The following is a 20407-nucleotide window of genomic DNA, read 5'->3' as shown; positions in this document are numbered from 1 at the left end:
AAAAATATAGATAAAATAAAATATGGATGATGGATTGGAAGGATATGCATTAAAAACACTATCATGGATATTTATAAGCAGTAGAAGAATAGGGTTTGGGTGGAGAATGGAAGGGAACAATGAAGATAACGCACATGAATTATAGAGTATGGTTAACTCAAAATTCTGTGTACCGGAGATTCTAAAAGAAAGCAAAGAAGAAAGTCACACACATCGCCTTATGTTGGCTCCCAAACAGCCTCTGAGACTGATTTGCATGCAGAATGTCATTTGGCAAGTGTTCTTAGGAACAACATCCATAAGGCAGTGAGAGCAATATTAGGTAGATGGAAAATTTCAGCTATCATGAAATTGCAGTTGAGGTCTCACTCACCTATGGGGTACCCTGGAACGGGAGTAGTTTGTCGTAACTGTCTGAGGGGGTGTGGCCTTTATAACCCAGCATCAGCTAATGCCTGCTGGCAGCTGACCGTGTTCGTACTTTGGTACTGAAGAGGTTTCTGGGTGGCACACTGCAGCATCTACCATATGCATGTGTGGGCACACACACATGAACACACTCAAACATATCATTGGGGCTGTCTGAAAAACATGCTTCAAATAGCAACAAATAATAGTTTCATTGCAAATCATGAAAATGACAGAAATTTGGTTGTCTTCAACATTTCAAAATCTCCTGAAGAACTGCAACCTAACCGAGTCTCTTCAAGATCATAGGTGTGATGGGAAGATATGAGAATTAACCATTTTAACACCAAGCCAGCATAGGAAAATCATGGGAATCTGCTTTCTTCCTCTGCGAAGAATAATAGGAAAAACATTCAGGGAAAAAGAGAATAAGAAACAAAAGTTACCTCACCTAACATTCCTGAATAACCAGGAGGTGTTTTACTTGGCTGTCTATTCTTTTTTCTTACAGTGGTCAAATAGTATTTTTAATAAGAGGGATGAAACTGGGCTTATTGGTTTATTTAGCAATATTTAGAATACTGAATGCTTTAGGTATTTTACAAACATTATGGCATTGACTGCTTAAGGCAATCCTCAGGGTAGATACTGTTATCCCCCCTTAATGGATGAGGAAAGTGAAACAAATAAGTTGACCAAGGTCATACAGCTAGTAAGTAGCCAACGTTTATTTCTAGTCTGTCACTTTTAAACACTGAACTGACTTCTACTAAAACATATTCATGACTCTCACTAAACATTTAAAGGGAAGCATCTAGTCTACCTCATTCTTTACTGTTCTCTGTGTCTATTATTGGACCACAATTTAATATTTTAGATAGATGTATTTTACAGTTCCTTCCATCATGGAATAAAAATTTAAAGCTAGAGGACACCTCAGAGATCATTTAAGCCAATCTGTCACTTTTATAGGAGAGGTAAAATGAGTACCTGTGGTCATAAACCCACTGAGCAACGTGTCTGGGACTTCTTTCTTGCAGCACTCAGTTCTGTGTTCTTTCTCCCCTTCTCGAACCAGCTGATGCTGGCTGAAAAGACTTCTTGGTTGATTCAATTACAGGACCCCCTTAGTTTCCATTCATTCACTACTTGGATAAAGCCAGTTAACTCATTAAAAGATACCCTTTCTTTCCTTGAACATGCTCGCATCTTTAGCCGTAACAGCAGAGAGCATCGTAGTTGGGTATTTTTCTTAGGGATAGAATTGCTTTTAGAAGGAAAAGTCGAAAAGAGCAGTGATTTTCATTTGAAGTGAGCTATTCCGAAGCTTCCTGTTATTAAGAAAGCTTTAGGTTATTAGAATGAAAGCAGAAAGAAAATGTACTCTTGCTAACTCCAGAGATTAGTGCCTATGAGAGTTGACTGCAGCTTGAAATTTTTAGCTCCACACGTGTGATGAAACTGTCGCATGGCCTATATATGGGAAGCAAATATTTATTATCAGAAATAGTCTGGTCTCTTTTGACTTCTGTTAGCTTCCTGCAGCTGGGCAGAATACATTTCCACACTGAATTAAAACAATAATCATGCAGTTTTGCTAGGCAGCTCTGTCTCAAATATCGTAAGATGGAAAAGAAGGTCATTGCTAGGTGCTCTACAATATCAACATTTTAAAATTGAGTCACTGATTTTTTTTTAGAGAGCAGTTAATATGAGTCAATTCTTACCAGAGATTAAACCTTTAAATTCAATTATAATAAAATCATCCTTGGATTTTGCGTTCAAGTGCATTTCTGAAAGTCAAGAGTAAAATTTGACTGTCCCTAGCTGGTCTGTATTTCTTGATGCACATTTTAGGAGGTATGAGCAAAACAGAAAATAAGTAAGCTTTCTTCAAAAGCTTATTATAGCATAGAGAACAAGTGTGAAAAATAGTAAAATTCTGAATGGTCCGGGTAATGGTAAATTCTGAATAGTTTGTGTAAAATCAGACTTGCAGCACCTAGCGGAGGAAATAGACAATGTGCCCCTAAAACACATCTACCAAAAACTACCCTTGCTGCTGAACAATAAAAGGCAGGCACTTCAGTACAACAGATCTACTATTTTATTCACTCTTGAGAAACATTCTCTGCCATCGAAAACCTTTTGACCTATCTTGTTCATGAACTTTATTTTCAGTAAATGCCTGAATTTGTAATGTATTTATAGAGGGCATCACATTTTTTAATAGATTCCTTAATTTTTTCTTCCTCTGAGAGGACTGCATCCTCAGATGAATCATTATTAAAATAACCCTTTGAGTGGTTAGGATTCTAAAATTTCGATCTACACATTAATAATAATGAGTATGTTATCAGTATATGTATCACCATTTGCAAACCTTTATTGGATACCTACTGTGATATATTGAGGTTTACCGATTTGCTGAAATAAACAATTCAAGTTAATGAGGGTAAGTGATTCATGTCCGTACTAGGACTATTTATATTTATCTATGGAAAGAAATAAAAACATGCTTGTTCTATGGTTACTACATCCCAGTTACTACTAAAGTGCTTTGCTATGTCAATCTATTTAATCTTCACAACAACCTGTGAGATAGGTGCTAGGAGGCTGTTTGAGAGAGAAGGAAGGTGAGTGTGGAGATTTTAATTAACGTGCCAGAGTCAGGCAACTGGACCGGGGCAGAGCTGACCCTTGATTCGGGCAATTCACTCGAGTCTGCCCTCACACCCACTACACTATCCTGCACGCTCTGGGGCCAAACCAAGAACTGAGTTTCCAATTTACACAATTCAAATTCCTGCTACATTATAAAAGGTTGTATAACTCAGCTGTATTTTAAGTACAAATACAAACAACTCAGTCTCCTGAATTATGCCCTAAAATTCACAGAAACATCTAATAATATTTTTCTGCAAACATACTACAATATTTTAAAACTATCTGACTCCACTGTGCACATTGATTTCTACAGGCCCACGTGACCCCGTGACCCATCAAGAGAGGAGGTAGGCTTAAATGTGCAGACTGATGTTTCCACAGCAAGGGATCAAACCCATAGATGACTTGGAGCACGTACATGGACCTCACTTAGTCTCATATTTCCCATATTTAAATTGGATTAAATCAGTATGGACCCCATAAAATTGTTAACCTACCAACACAGAAGTGTTTGGTTTAATGCCTACCATGTTCTAAGTACTTGGTCCATGTTAGCTGTGATTGTCAGAATCACTGTTCCCATAGTGCATTCCAGTGGAGCTGGCATGGTAAGGAAACAGGAGTTACTACCGGGCAGGGTAAAAAGTTTCCTTTCAATCAATGTGGCCTCCTTCTACCATAATGAGTGATTCTTCTTTAACCATCTTAAAACTTTAAGGGACATCTGTTGGTTTTTGTCTATTTCTAGTAACTATCTGTGTCCTTCGTTACATCACACTCTGATTAAGGAGTGATTTCATTTAGAAGGGATCTAGCAGAGAATGTGATTCTAATGAGAACTTCCAGGATGAAATCCTATCTTAATGACTACGATGTGGAGGAAGCTGTTGTTAGCAATCCATAGATGACTCAGCACTCTAGTTCGGGGTGTGAAAGTAGAACAAAGGTCACTTTCATAATTAAAGGGTTGAAAGTGTGCATCTGTAAAATGATGTTTCATAGTTACAAAGCAACCATACAAGTGTATTTTGATGGTTTGGTAATGACATAGATGCTACTGTTTTTATTTCTTTTAACAATGATCAGGTGGGTGGGGAAAGTCATATAGAGATCATCTGTTGTTGTTTTTTTTATTTGAGTCTTCATTATTTTGAAGAAAATACTTTTCCTGGGCAACTATTACTGAGGTTCAGGATACCATAGCACCTGCTGAGGCTTTGTGTACAGAGCATCAAAACTCTTTTAGGGTTTCTGTAGTTTTGTTTGTAATGGAGAAGGTGTCATTAGAGTCTTGGTGAATGTCAGTTCCCCACTGGTATAGTGTATATCATAATTCCTGCACTTGTTTAAGAAATACATACATGATATTTTCATTAGGCTGTTTAGTTAAAGGAATCATTATCTACTTACATTACAAAATACAAAGAAACAGAATTGTTTTCAATTTTCTATTTTTTATTATTCAGTCAATTACCAAGGGTAATTATTTTATGTTATAAATGTACCTTGAAATTGTGTGCTTCCTAATATTCCTCCTGGCTGAGTTTAGCTAAAGATTTAGACACTCATGGATGCAGGAGTGAGACAGGTGTCATAAAGGAGGCTAGCAGGGTGATGGGATCTTCACACTGAAGACCAGATCCGCTCAATGGCATACATGGAACAGCTAAAGAGGATGTTTGAAACTTGCCTGGTGTGGGAATATATACATATATTTGCATATATGTATATGCAAAATGGATGTAGCTCATTGACTGCTAATAGGCAACTTTTATTTTACATTCTCATCTCTCTTTTTTTTTTTCTGGACTGTGGCAGTGGCTCCTGACTTCAGCTACATTTGTGTCCAATACATCCTCTATATGGCACCAAGATACCAAAATTAATCTTCTCACTTTCTCTTAAAACAATCTCTGCACTGCCACATGGAATGAGGCACTAAAGGCAAGGCCCGATTCTCCACCACGACATGCAGGAATCTTTCTTAGACCTAGCCTCTTCTTAACTCCTTAGTTTGACCACTCTCTGCTCCCTTTCCCTTACACATTATTCTTCAGAAATACAGAATTACATGATTTTGTCCTAGTACATCATGTTTTGAGGGCCCTGTACTTGTCCTCTCTATCTGGTTTTTCCCTCATCTTGTCCAATTGGCGGATATTATTCGAACCTTACTTAGGACTCAGTGTCTCTCTGAAGCCTCCCTCTCATTCAGATACATCGCAAATCTGTATCTGAATTGCTAAACTGTACTACAAGCAATCCACAAGATACAGCTCTGCTTAAATGCTTTACATGCATCAGCCCAATCAACTTGAGTTGGTATTCCCAATCTCTAAACTTTAATTTAACTCTGCCCCACTTTAATGCATAGTTTAGTCATGGGGTTTTTTGTCTCTCTAGTGTCTAGCGCCATGCTAGGCACATAGTATTTGTGCCCTGTGATTGTGTGTGGATCTCAATATTAACTTGTCGACACGCTTTCCATATTCTGATGTGAAGGTGGTAAGAACGAGAATAATGAATGTTATCGTGACATTTCTTAGAATGACAAAATTAATGATGATACTTTATCATTCAGGCAATATGTTTTGGGGTTTTTTTCTGATCCTTCAAGTTACCTAAGGGCTATATGTTTTCAGATTCACTTTATTCTAACAATTTCCAATTTAATATAATCAAATAGAAAGCACTGTTCAGGAGAGAGGGCAAAGCCCCCATAAATCCCAGTCGTGGGTTGATTTCAGAAAACACTAATACGTGTGGTGTCACCCAGCTGCTGACTGATTGGACCATATCAGGCACTATCTCCGCTCATTGTGTTTAATGGACATTTATATAGAGTTTGGCTCCTGATGCTGTTTGAAGCAATCTTCTCTTTACACTACACTGGCTATACGGTTCATAATTTTTTGACCTGTGTGATTTATGTTTCTGTTTTCCACAGCTTTTGTTTTGCTATGAGAAACCATTAATCCTTCAAAGTCCTGCAGTTGAAATGTTAACTGCCAACAGCATTGATTTGCAATTGGCATGAGAGTATACGTTAACCATTTATAATAATTCCAATTTGCTGTTGAATGACAACTTTGTTTTTACTACTGAAATGCCCAAAGAAAGAATCCCCCCCAACTCTTTAACAAGAATACGTTTATTTAAACAAAACACGCATCTGCATTCACGTCCTTTGTTTTATATCAGCCTTTTAGTTCAGGCTAGTGTTTAATGACTCAGTTTCCCTATTGTTCAGGTTAAGAATTGATGATTATGGCTTCAGTGACATTTAAAAAATCTGTGTAGATACTAACATGTTATCTATAACACATACGGATAACATATGTAGAGTACACATGTACATGTACATGTGTGTGTACTCATACATATGCATGCATGTGTGTGTATATTGCACAGAGAGCCAGCTATATCTCTTGTTGACAATCAGCAATACATTTATTTTTAATTATCCTATATGTTTTACGAAGACAACATATTAAAAGCTAGTTTGAGGTTCATTAAAAACTATGTAATTTTACTTGTGTGTTCTTATAATGTCTATTGTCATTGAAGCATTTTTTAAGTTATAGGCTTTTAATAACTCTAGGGTACACTTCACTTTTGCATAATTAATAAAAATAATATAATTCATCAGCCTTGGTAGAATCTATGATGGTGATTTTGGCCCCATTAAATCTTTATATGAAATACCCGTTAAAATTAAGGATAAGTATATTTGTTTGGAGCGGTGTGTAAAGGGAAGTTGACATGACACAGGAGTTGTTGGGAAGAAAACAATTAGGAATACATGGATCAGTCCAAATATAGGTTAGCTTATCTTCTAAGACACCTGCACACCTCAGTAATGAAAGTGTTAGCAAAAAATATCAAGTCTCTGGGAAAAAAATGATCTAACATTTAGCTCATGTGCAGGTGGTTTAGTCTTCTTCATAGGAATTCAGGGAGAAAAGGCCAAAAGCTTTTTTTTTTTTTTTAACTTTTTTATCCCAGGTTTTCTCTAATTCTGAAAATATTCCAGAATTCTGCTTCACTTAGAGAAGTTAAGCATTTTCAACTGAATGCTGACAAGCTCCCTTTTAGTCAATGGAAAAGAGTAGGCATTAACTGACTATCATTGGTGAACCTGGTGTTTTTCAGGGAATGATGTATCTGGAAGAGAGACGGCTTGTTCATCGGGATTTGGCGGCACGTAATGTCTTAGTGAAATCTCCAAACCATGTCAAAATCACGGATTTTGGACTAGCTAGACTCTTGGAAGGAGATGAAAAAGAGTATAATGCTGATGGAGGAAAGGTGAGTATGTTTTTGAGAGCAGTATTCCTTATAAACCTAGTATGGTATCCTTTTATCTCTTCATATTTTATAGGAAGAAGCTGATAACCCTGAGGTTTTAAGAGATTATAAAATCACAATTTTACCCTTTCCATTCTCTCCTGCCTATAAAAAATACACAGAGAGAATACATTACCAACCTCTCTTTCTCAAAGAAGCTAAAAGAAAATGATGCACGTGGTCCTTATGTCAGGTCCAGTGTCGGGGTGTTGGAAAGTGGGTGGGTCCTTAGGGACTCCAGAAATTAAATTCTAATCCAGGGCTATACAAATTGCCCCATTGATTCTACAAGCTCAGGACCGACTCATACTGAGGGCTACAATTTCTCTCTGATAGACTAGAGAGAAGCTTGGCTACAACTTAGAACCACAGCTGGATGAACCATTCTATTTAACTCCTAATTCTTTTGTAACAGATTCCTTTAATCACCTATAAGATTCCTCTTATCTGACTTTTTTCTTTTTAGCTTTTATCATAGTGTATAAGTTGACCTCATTTTTAGAAGTACATGTGTTGATGTTTAGAGTTACAAAACATTATTAACTAGGATTTAAGTACTACATAAATTGGGAACTATAAAAAGTGATACTTTTTATTATATGTTTCACTGTTTTTGATGATTTTACCAAGTTATTTATTACTCTTTCTGCTAGAATGTAACTTTGTACGCCCCAGCATTCTGAACAGCCACAGCTTCTCCTAACTTTCCTGACTCTTCAGCCTCAGGCCCTGCCTGACACTCATGTGTCTGCCTCTCTAACCCACCGTTTGCTCAGGCCTTAGCTCATGCTTTTCCCTTTAACCCACATCTAGCTTGCCATTCTTGGCTAACCCACTACTGTGGTCTTCATGTGGAGGTCTCTCCAGCTTAACCTGGGGACACTTAGATCAGAAGAGGCCAAGTGAAATAAACACATGCAGCCTTAACCTTTGGTGACCCACAGCTAATGCTAACAACAACAAAAAAATGTTATTTATATGTCATATAAATAATGTTTATTATGTGCTTTATTTGTCATGGGCCATCCAAATATGTATTATAAATATTTTCTAATGATAGCCTTCCAAATGCTTATCATTGATTTTATGTTAAATTCTTATATAAATCCGTATATATATTCAAATATTATCACAAGACACAAGAACACAAAATTTATTTTTAAAGGAACACCTTTAGTTTTGTAGTGTTATCTGGCTTTTCCTCGATTTTATCAGCCTATTTTGCCTGTTTACTGCCCAATGGCAGCAGCTTGAGACCACAGCTTTGAAATTCACTACAAGATTGCAGGGGAGGAGAAGTCCATAAATCACGTGACTTCACTTGTCTGGAGAACGTACAGCTGTAGGATTTGTCTAAAGCAAGATTCATTATAGCTTTAAATGCCTAGTAACCATTAAGTCTTTATCAAGCCACCTGTGATTTCAATTTACTTCTTTAACACAATGTCCGTAGTCCATAAAGTCAGCTAACTCCTTGCCTGTAGGGAAATTATTTTCAATGTGTCTTCTGTTCCCTTTCACTGAATGCCATGATTCTGCTGTAGAGTTACCTTGGTATCACCTTGGTGAGCAGCCAACCTCAGGATTTCAAAGGCCTATTTAGTTTTAAGCTTTCAACCGCAAAGTAGAAGTGTTTATCTTTATTCCATAGAATCTAATTATATTTCCAGCTATGCAATGCTGCTCTTCATAGTTGAAAACTCATTCTGCTGACCCATCATCAGCAGTGTATGTAAGTTGAGTTGTTTTCCTATAGTGATGATGGATTTGTACTGATTCTCACACATTCTTTTATATAATTCCTATATTGGAAATGGTACATATTTTCAATACTGGCTAACCAAGATGAGGGAGAACATTTGGGGCTGAGGAACAAAGCAAGGCTAACTTTGAAATTCATGATTTTAGGTGTTTTAGTGACCGAATTGTATGATAGAAGAAGGAAGGGGGTGAGTGTGAAAAGTCATTTTTTTGGTGACCTGACATTTGCCTGAGGGTGAAAAGGGATAACTGAGAATTCAAGGAAACTCATTTGGGAGGAAAATATAATATGACCTCATTTTTAGACGTATTTGTGTTGATATTTAGAACTATAAAACAAAATTAACTGGTAATTTAATTACTACATAAATTGAGAACTATAAATTGTGGTACTTTTATTATATGTTTCACTGTTTATGACAATTTTTAAAAATAAGTATATCTCTTGCCATGGCTGGTGTAGCTCAGTTGATTGAGTGCTGGCCTGAAAACCAAAGAGTTGCCGGTTTGATTCCCAGTCAGGGAACATCCCTGGGTTGCAGGCCAGGTCCCTTCCCCTCTTTCTAAAAATAAGTAAAATCTTAAAAAAAATAAATATATCTTTAGGTTAATTTATTTTAAGAATTTTATAAACTTCAATTTATTTGTTTCCTGTATTGAAAAACAACATATTTATATTTTCTATCCACACAACAAAAAAATATAATTGAATCAAGACTCGCATTTAGGAAGAAAATACTTCTTTATATAACTATAAAACTTTTATGTTTTTTTCCCTGTAGATGCCAATTAAATGGATGGCTCTGGAGTGCATACATTATAGGAAATTCACCCATCAGAGTGATGTTTGGAGCTATGGTAAGTGCATATTCCCTGTGAATTAATGCATTTAAGACAAAAATAAACATATTAGGTTCATGTAAATTATCTTAAGCCAAATTATTTTATTGCATTTTAAATACCTATTTATAAGTTTTGCTTTCTAAAGGAATTAACTCGTTCATCTTCCACTAAGAAAAACAAAACTCCAAATAGTATTGTTACCTGCCTTTTCTGTTATTTCTTGGTTCTCTAGAGTGGACACATTAATATCTTAGTGTTGAGTTTGTCTTCCATAACCTTTGGATAGTAGCCAATTGTTTCATCATTTTGACAGGAAAAAGGGAACCCAGCCAATTTCAGTTTGGTACAATTTCATAGAATCTCAAGGCCTTAACTTTTAACAACTCTTTGAAAACATCACTCTAAAAACAATAAATGTTTTAAAAAAGAATTTTTTGTTATGGGTACTTCTGTTCCATAGTAAGAAAATAGAGATTATTGTTATAACAAAGAACGATTATTGAAAGCAGTTAAGTAACAAAGGTGAGGGGAGAGATGAGAGAGAAGATTGCTAATTGCAGCTTTGATTTTAATTTACCAAATACTTTTGTTGTAAATGGATACATTACAGAGTAAATAATATGAAATGGAAAAGAGTAGTTTTTAAATTTTTAAAATGTATTTAATTGTGTTAAACTGAATTGTTGAGCTGAGCTCCTTAGCGTATGTCTGATTTTTTACAATTTAAGCTCATCCAGGTTAATCCAGGTTAATTAATAAGAATCAATGACTTTTCTGAGTATAAATACACCATAAACACTATCATTTCTTAAATTAAAAGCACATTGCCTTTTAAATAAAAAGGTAGTGGTGGAACTTAAATCATGGTAAGATTTACCCAATTATAAGCTTAGTCTTTATCTTTTAATTTTCAGAAAAAATTAAACCATTCAATCACTAAAGAACTTACACATCTTTTGTAGAAATGCATAAATTACCTTTAAGAAAATTAGACATTTCTATAAGGTGGTTGTGTCCCCGCCACATGTATGCCATAGGAGGTGTTAAAATTTCCACGAAGCCCTCATATATTCTACTCGGCTTAAAAGTACAAATTGTATGTTTGAGGTTTAGACACATATGGGGGAATTTTACAAATTTATTTGTTAAATTGTAAGGGTTAAGTAAAAATTAATTTATCATCCTACATATGATAAATTAATATATGTGATATACCTTTATATAGATGATATAGATACATTTATATATCATATATATTATGATAGATATATTATCATTATGTCATTGTTTTCTACTTACGTTTGCTTGAATTAATGTGGCAATCTACTGCAGACAAATTTTGAATGACCTCTAAAAATAAGATTATGTACTCGCTTGAAGGTGGTTATGGCTTATTTGAAAGGTATGTTAATTTAGGTGAATAAAATCAATGGACAGGGTTTGCTTAAGACAAAGATAAACTTTTACTAGGAAGTTATACACCTGGGACATGACCTGCCTAGTTAGGAATTTATGATCAGATCAGCCTGTGAAATCCCTTTCCATAGAACCCCTTTTTTCATTTACATAAGTGTCATGAGCTTAAAAAAGACTGCAGTTTGAATAAATAACTTATCAAAGATGGCCGTGGAAAAGAAGACATAGCCCTAATTCATAGATTTTACATTAAAAGTTACCTGGATAGAATATGCATCAATGAAATTTTACTTGGTAGTACTATTGTGTCCAGGTAGCTATTTCTGAACTTACAGTTTTTTATCCTTAGGAAAACTGTACCTTTATAATTATATAATTATTAGATCACAATAAGGAAGAGATCTATATTTTGTATATTATTGCTCAAACTAAAATAATTATTATCAGCTCAGTCTGGTGTGGCTCAGTGGATTGAACACTAGACTGAGAAGCAAAAGGTTGCCAGTTTGATTCCCAGTCAGGGCACAGGCCTGAGTTGTGAGCCAGGTCCCCAGCAGGGGGCACATGAGAGGTAACCACACATTGATGTTTCTCTCCCTTTCTGTCTCCCTCCTTTCCCCTCTCTCTAAAAATAAATAAATAAAATCTTAAAAATAAAATAAAATAATTATTATCAAACTTTCATGCTGTTTCAGGTGTTCGCTTTATTAAGAAAACCAATGTTCTAGTGATTCAAGAAAGTGTTTCATTATCTAAGGGAAAAAAAACTGTTATTGATTTGCTTTCAATTGTGCGATCCCCATTTTACAAAACGTATTATATCTTACATAAGAATAACTCCTCACTCTGGTTCACATATGTGCTAAAGACATGAATGTGGGTTTCTCCCACTTGTCTTCTTCGTGTTAGTTAAAAAGAGAGCTACATTTACCATAACACAAGATACTCATTCAGAAAGTACAGCTTAGCTTTTATGGCTCTTAATAGCAAAAACGTTAATCTTGAATTTAGTCAATATAAGATTTTACTTGCAATCATTTACTTGGTACCGAATACACATGTGTATAGTAAATAAATTGTTTTATAGCCTCTAATGTGAGGTAATGAAACTTAATTTGTGTCAGCAAACATTAGCATTACTTATAAGGTATAAATGAGGAACAGACTTTTCATTTTGAAATCTACTCCGAATCGTCTCTGCTACCCATTAAAAATCCAAAACAATAGTAAGATAACTTAATTTCCCATGAATATTTTGTCATTGGGCATCTCAAAATGGATAAAGAGGTCAAAAGAGCCTTTAAACTATTTTTGATTGCCCTTTAGGGAGCATTTCTTTGCCACTGGTGTATACTGAGTGGTCCAAATGGTGTTGCTAGTATGCTTATGTAAGAATTTGATTTCCAATCTAGGAGTCACTATATGGGAACTGATGACCTTTGGAGGGAAACCCTACGATGGAATTCCAACTCGAGAAATCCCTGACTTATTAGAGAAAGGAGAACGTTTGCCTCAGCCTCCTATCTGCACTATTGACGTGTACATGGTCATGGTCAAATGTAAGATTGCAAAATAATTTTATCATCATGGCATCATTCTTAGTAATGCAGTAGCACGATGTTTCTGTCTATTGAAAAATGCAGGAGTTCAAAAATAATTATGTAGGTAGCATGTTAACACCTTTGTTGTTGTTATTGTTGAAATGCAGCGATATCACCCTCCTGTGCTATGATGTCAAATTATGTTACACTTACTCTTCTTATTCATTTCACTTGATTCTTATCATTTCCATGACAATCAAATTGTCTTTCATAAAGAGATACAATTAGTCACAATAATGTTATTAATTTTTATAGGAAAATAGCAAACTAAGATGATCTATATATAAAGAAAGCTTGAAACTGATAGCTAAGAAATGAATTAAACAGAAATAGGTTTTTAGTCAACAGTCAATTAGCAGGGCACAGTGGGAAGTGGGAAGACATGAATCTATATTGAACCAAGAAGATTATGAATGTTTACTTTTTTCAATTTGATCATTTGTTTACATCTAACTCTCTTACTTTCCCCCCCCCTTTTTTTTATGCTCCAGACACATGTTTTGGAAACCTAGGCTCTTAATTTAAACAGAATTAGAAAAGTCTCTGGAGTTTCTGACTTAATTTAAGTGAGATTAACATTCAGCACTCTTTCTTGTGTAATCTGGGTTTTTCCCCTTACGATGTACACAGGATTAGCAAAGAAACAAACTGGTGAAGGTGAATAAGCATCTTATTGATAAGAGACTTTGGACCCAAGTCGACCCAGATTTATATTCATGATATGTGTAATACATTCTGACAGCGAGGGAGGAAATAAAAAATGTGCTCTGCAGTTCAGGTCAACATGCCCTTTTCTCTGAGCATAGTTCTATTTACTCAATATTTAGTTGGAAAGTAACTGATTCCTCACTGCAAAGTTAACCTTTTTTTGGTTCCAATAGTTCCAGAAACACCTATCTTCTTATTAGCATCTTGACATCAGAAATATTTTTAAAAAATTTTCAGTGGATGCATGTATAATTTAGAACATTTCAACCTTGTCAAGAAATAAAAAATTCTAGTGTAATTAATGATATATAAAATGACACCCAAAGACTTCCCAACACAAGAATAAAAATTGAACTCTTAGAGAAAAGATAAATGAGCTTTATAGCTTTATTGGATCAAGCATTGGTCAGTAGTCATCTATGGAAGAATGTTTAAAAACATGCACACATTATATCATTTGAGCCTGTAACTAGCAAAAGGGATGATTTAAATGTTTCATTTGGATACCCTGATGAAATACTGAAAGACCAGGAAAACATTTTCCCTGATAGGGAGTTTTTCCTTACTTTTAAAAGTTTTCATACCTAAGGAAAGAGTCATTTGGCAAGAAAATCAAGGAAGGCTTGGTGCTTTTATTCTTACCATCTCATCAGCTAACGAGAGCCTGGGGAGAAAAAACCTACTTCTTCTAGGATCCTAGTTAAGTAGTAATATATACCTTGAAAATTGCTGAGAATATTTTTATTCAAAAAAGACTAGTACTAACATAAGCTAATGACAATTGCTGAACAAACACTACCAATCACAGCATTTGTTATTGTTTTCCCCCAGCAAGAAAAAAGTACTGCTAAAAAGTTGCATCTGATCCTTTTCCCCCTTGTGCCAGAGTACCACATTGTAAACAAAGCTTTCATTCCATGTCACTCCTGATACAAAATACCAAATTATATTCTAATCACCTTTTCTGTAACAATCAAATATAAGTTTTAAAAGAGAATTCTCTCCATACCTAAGAAAAAATAGTCTGAAATTCTGTAAGTTAATATAGTTAAGCTAGGTTATATTTTCTAGGAAGAAAATTTAATTTTTAGTTAGATCAAGAAAATTTAAAAAATGATCTTATTCTAGTGTATCACACTTAGTAATGAATGTCAACAAACTGAGGTAGAACCCTTGCCTCTTGCATTGTTTCTGTCATTAATTTCCTTTGTTTTTTTCAGATCATTATTATTAAAGCAGTATCTTAGCCTATATTTTCACAAATTTCACATCTAAGTTTTTTCCTAATTATAACTATGGTGACTTTCATTTCATGTGAATTTCTAGGTTGGATGATTGATGCTGACAGTAGACCTAAATTTAAGGAACTGGCTGCTGAATTCTCAAGGATGGCTCGAGACCCTCAAAGATATTTAGTTATTCAGGTTAGTACATTTGACTTAGAGTTTTAAGAATTTCTCAATGTCAAACTCACCACAAAATATGAATAATATCTGGATTTTGAGACTGTGAAAATCACCACTCACAAGTAGATTAACTAAGCAGAATATCATGTAAAATGATTTATGTAAAAGAGCCTTTTACTTGATGTTAGAACATTTCTAAGCACCTTCCCTTAGTATTCAAGTGCCTCTGTTATTAATAATTATGATTATCCATATAAATAAAGAACCTTTATCCTCAGACTAGCCATGTGTGGAAGTCATGTTCATTATTATAATCTTCCATTTTCAGAACAAAAAGAAGAAGGATTTTTATTTTAATCTTGTGTATGGCTGAAGACAATGAATTAAAAGTTTTAATATATGGATATTTCATTTTATAAAAAATAGTATTTTAAATGTTTTGTTTTGTCTGGGGAGATATGCAGTATCTAAGCATAACTCAGATTCAGATGAATTGAGATGTGTGTAAGTGAAATAACAGACCGAAAGAAGATTTTGTGTGTAAAATAGAAAACAATCATTTAAAAAACAAAACATATTTCTCTATAATGATTCTTAACTAAACCATAAACAAATGGACCTTGGCTTACACCCAGTAAAACAACGTAGTATTTATCTTCATATCTATAGTCTGAAATGAAGATTATATATATACATATTTCACATATATGCATACCTAGCTTTTATCTATCTGTCTGTCTATGGAGTAGATGAGGTAAGAAAGGGCAAAGTGAGGTGTTGGGCTCTGCCCCACTCTGGCTGGTGCTGTGTGCCACTCGCACTGTGATTTGGAGCGCTGTCACTTTAACAGTGCTCTGCTGTAGCACACGTCATAGAGCCCGTCCATTCCAACAACGCTCCACTATCACACAAACCCCCCAAAGGGAAATTTTGATGAATCAACTCCCCTTTATTGTTTATTCTTAAAGTCCAACCCCACACGCTGGGTTGGCAATGAAGCCTACCATTATTCTCAAGTCTGAAATGAATTTGTGTCCCTGAAAACATAGCATGATTCTGCTTTATTTATCTCTAATGGTGTTTATCATATTCTTTTTGCATTAAGTTTATTTTACCTTGTCATATCTGAGCATATTATGGGCTTCTTTATGGCTAAAAGTTATGCTAAAGAATTATGTTTTAAGTCAGTGCATGAATTTTCAAACATCTGTTTTGATTATATAAATTTACTACAAAGTCAACATATTGAAGATAAAGGGAAGATTCAATTTTTCTGTTTTCAATGGGCAATCCTTTAGGGTGATGATCGTATGAAGCTTCCCAGTCCAAACGACAGCAAGTTCTTTCAGAATCTCTTGGATGAAGAGGATTTAGAAGATATGATGGATGCTGAGGAATACCTGGTCCCTCAAGCTTTCAACATCCCACCTCCCATCTATACTTCCAGAGCAAGAATTGACTCAAATAGGGTAAGAAGTAATTATATATCAAGTACCATATTATTACTCAGAAATGACATTATACAAATATATTTAAAGGCTAAAATCACAAAACAACTATTCAGCTCATATCAGTGTGATTGCTAGCTTATAATACATTTGCCATGCCACCAAAAGATATGCCAAAACTTGCCATAAATAGTTGATTTTGGAAGAAAGGCAAAGGCAATATAATATTCACTCTGAAACACTTTCAGGATTTCAAAGGCAGAAACATTATCTTACATAATTACAACGAATCTTTCAATTTGTTTAATCTTCAGATTTAAAAAAATCTGAAACCAATTCAAATGAATATAAAACTGTACAATGATAAATACATGAAATTTCTTATCAAGATAAGCTTTCTACTTTTCTTTCTTGATAAGACGATATGACTTATCAGTCAAGAAGTGATACCAACACAACTCTCTTTCACTCACTTAAGAGACATTATTTTGTCAAGTTGAAGCAAAAAACAGGTAATTGGGCAATTCTTTGAATTAAATTAATTACATTAGGTGGATTGCTAAATCATTTGAAGATACAGGTTCAAGTTTTGAAAGAAGATTCTGAAAAGAATTTGCATTCCATTTATTGCATTAAACCCACTCTATATGAATATCGCTCTTTCTTTCTCTGAAAACTGTCAAGCCGTGTGTTCATTTATTTTATTTTTAAAATTCATTCATAATTCATTCAACATGTACTGAATATCTCTGCATGTGAGATGTTATTAGACATTAGACATTTAAAGAATTTGGACATACCTCCTGCCTTCAAGACTGCCCAGGTAAATGGAACGGTCACACAGATGCAGAGACAGAGTACGGCCTGAGAAGCGTTACCCAGAATCGGCCGTTACAGAGCATGGAGAAACAGTCAAGTAATGCCTGGATTCCATTTTTTTCATTGATAAGGTTTAAGCATAATGCTTCTTTCTTTATGAAACAAGGCTGAAGAGCTGATCTTTCCTCTTAGTCTCCTCTTCCATCTAAGAACATTATAGCTTGTAGAATAAGCAGCACCCTATTTGTCTTTAATGTGGGCAAAATAAAACGGTCCACTTGCTGCTAATTTCTGTAAAATGAAGGTGTTTATTTCAGATTGGCAGAAAAAATAAAGTAATACCTAGTGTTTCCTGTGTCAACACACACATATCATCTCCTAATCCTTAATCCTTACAACAGTCCCATGAGATTCTGTTGTTATTGTTCTCATCTCAAAACGAGGAAACGCCACGAAGTTAAGTGACTGGACTAGTGCCGCAGAGGAACCGGTGTCCGCGCAGGAGGCTAATGCTCGCATTCTGTCTCCACTACACGTACTATTGCTTCAGTTGTCAGAACGTGTTATTTGCATGATGTGGTTGCTTTTCTTGGCATCAATCTCTACATGTCGTTTGGGGAATTTCTCAGGTGATTTTCTCGTAAAATGCATCCCCAACCTGCCCCATACCTTTTGCACATCCACCACCATTCAGAATATCTGGTATAGAAAGAGGCAAAATGGAGACTTAAATGAATTTTCCTTTCTATGAAAAGTATGTATTGCATTCCAGTGTGTAGGAAATACAACTAAAAGATGTAAAAATTAGCTATCAACTGGTGGATATTGACCACCAGTCTTGTTTATGGGAAGGAGCAGTGTTTAAGGTATATAAAAAAGGCATTTTTCTTTCCCACTATACACTAATAAAATGGCCAATTTTACCTTTATATTTATAATTTTATGTGACAAATTTATAACATTTTATTTAAAGAGGGAAATTTCAAAAAAAATTGTTTTTGCTCCTTAACATGATGTGCTACAAAGTCCAAAAGATTGAATCTTTCTCTTCTCCTAAGAATTCTCAAATTCCAACTTTCTGTTCATTTAATTTATGCTCAATGCAAGGATTTTTAAATAAAGATTTGAATTGCCTAAATGGCATTAGTGAGAATTAGTGAGACAAAATAGAAGCCACATAGGAATCATTTGGCCTTGAGCCATCATTTCTTATTCTGCATTATTATTTAAACAATGTTAACTGTAGAATAGAATTATTGTTACTTTTTCTGGTATTAAAGGAACTGTGCTTAAATATTGCTTTTATTTTCGGGCATTAAAAAGCTTTACTAGTCATCTGTGCTATCCTACTTCCTTTCATTCTGGCTCTATATAACTTTAGTGGTAATTTCTAACATGTGCAAATGCTTCCATCCCCTTTATTTCCATAAAGCTACATTATGTTAATGTTATAATTAGAAAATAAGTTAATTCAACTTTAGGTTCTGTGGGCAACTTATGTGGTAAAGGGACATCTTAAAGTGAACTTTATTTAAATGTTTCTTAAGAATAATTGTTGGACTTTGATATCAAAAAATAATTCAATTTTTAAAAGTAGACCATTCACTAGCAGGGATGTGTTAGGTAATGTTCTGAATAACTTTATGATTTTGGTTCTGCATTTGTGACATAAACACAACAGTATTTACCTAAGATGATTATTAGGCCATTGATTTTAAAAAATCACACAGTATCTGAAAGTGCCAGACAAATAAACAGATTACTCTCTTTTTAGAGTCAACCAAAGGTATTTGGTTGAAGACCAACAAACCAAGTAGGAAAAGTTACAGTTATGTATTCAGAGCTTGCTAAAGTGAAGGCCTCAGCCACCATCATTTGTATTTGGGCAGAGACGTAAAGGCAGACAGTGGAGTTAAGGACACTTCATGGGAGAAAAGGGCAGGCTTTGGGTGTGCCCTGATTGGAGACTGTTGTCCTGAGAAACTTAGGTGGGCAGACTAGAAGTGGGCATCCTGTGTGATTGGTTAGGGGCACAAAACTGGCTCTCTCTGACTATTTCTAAGTTGAAAGTGGAGACACAAATTAATGAGGCTCTTAGTTATTAAACAAGTCCTGGCCATTTTTGGTCAACTGTTACAGAAGTTGTTGTTTAGCTTCCTGGATTGCTACTACAGATAGTAAACTGGACTCTTGCAAGTCTGATGTGGCCAACTAGCATCCTGGGCTGTGTGCTGTACATAGGGTTTCCTGGGAAACCTAAGAACAAACGTTCTAAGATGTGGGTTATTTTCATATAGACCTCTATTTTAGGTTCTATTGCTGCCTTTCTTCTCTCTTGATATATTTATTTAAAGGAATTTGTCCAAACACTAGTTCTCTAGCTGTTTCTACTTTAACAAGCCATTTAGCGTATATCTCTATTTCCTAAAGTTACTTTTCTAAAAGTAACCTTATACAAGAGACCCATCATAGCAGAGGAGTTAGTGGAAGTAAATAAGTACACTAACCTCCTCCCAGGACCAATCTAGAATTACAGCTAAATTGTAAAGATATCATCCTGAATAACCAACTGAACACTAGCTGGAAAGAGGCCTTGTAATCAAAGATAGACACAAAAAAACCACTTCACCACAATGTGACTGGGAGGGAGTACTGGGGAGGAGGCATGAGACAGCTGGCTAGATTCCCACAGGTAGCAACTGAAGTGCTGGGGGGATAGTCAGCAGCCGAGGATTCCCCCTGAGAAATATGGCATCTACACCTCAAATTGGACTCAGCAGCCTACAGTACCAGAGCCAAGAAAGGAACCCAGATAACATCCAGCTGAGAAAAGCAACAGAGTTTCTGTCTGCAAGGGAGTTATAGCCAGAGACACAGAGCCTCTTAAAGGGCCAATGCACAAAGTTTTGTTTACAGCCACTTATCTTGGGCTTCAGCAGAGGAAGGGCAGAGTGGACTAGAGACCCTTGAGGAGAGTCTGGGG

The 20407-nt window shown here is 35.2% G+C and overlaps 1 protein-coding gene across 3 annotated transcripts in view; it reads left to right on the top strand.

Annotated features, from left to right (window-relative positions):
• ERBB4 (erb-b2 receptor tyrosine kinase 4) overlaps positions 1-20407 on the top strand; it is a 959089-nt gene that overhangs the window by 895420 nt on the left and 43262 nt on the right. For all 3 annotated transcript variants that reach the window (XM_024563791.3, XM_024563792.3, XM_024563789.4), the window contains exons 21-25: positions 7228-7383; positions 9966-10041; positions 12855-13001; positions 15078-15175; positions 16456-16626. In XM_024563791.3, the coding sequence (XP_024419559.2) occupies positions 7228-7383; positions 9966-10041; positions 12855-13001; positions 15078-15175; positions 16456-16626 (648 nt within the window). The remainder of the gene's footprint in view (positions 1-7227; positions 7384-9965; positions 10042-12854; positions 13002-15077; positions 15176-16455; positions 16627-20407) is intronic.

This window comes from Desmodus rotundus, chromosome 2 (genome assembly GCF_022682495.2).
Source record: "Desmodus rotundus isolate HL8 chromosome 2, HLdesRot8A.1, whole genome shotgun sequence".
Classification (NCBI taxonomy): Eukaryota; Metazoa; Chordata; class Mammalia; order Chiroptera; family Phyllostomidae; genus Desmodus; species Desmodus rotundus.
The sequence above is the reverse complement of the archived record's forward strand: the minus strand, read 5'-3'. Positions and strand labels throughout refer to the sequence as shown.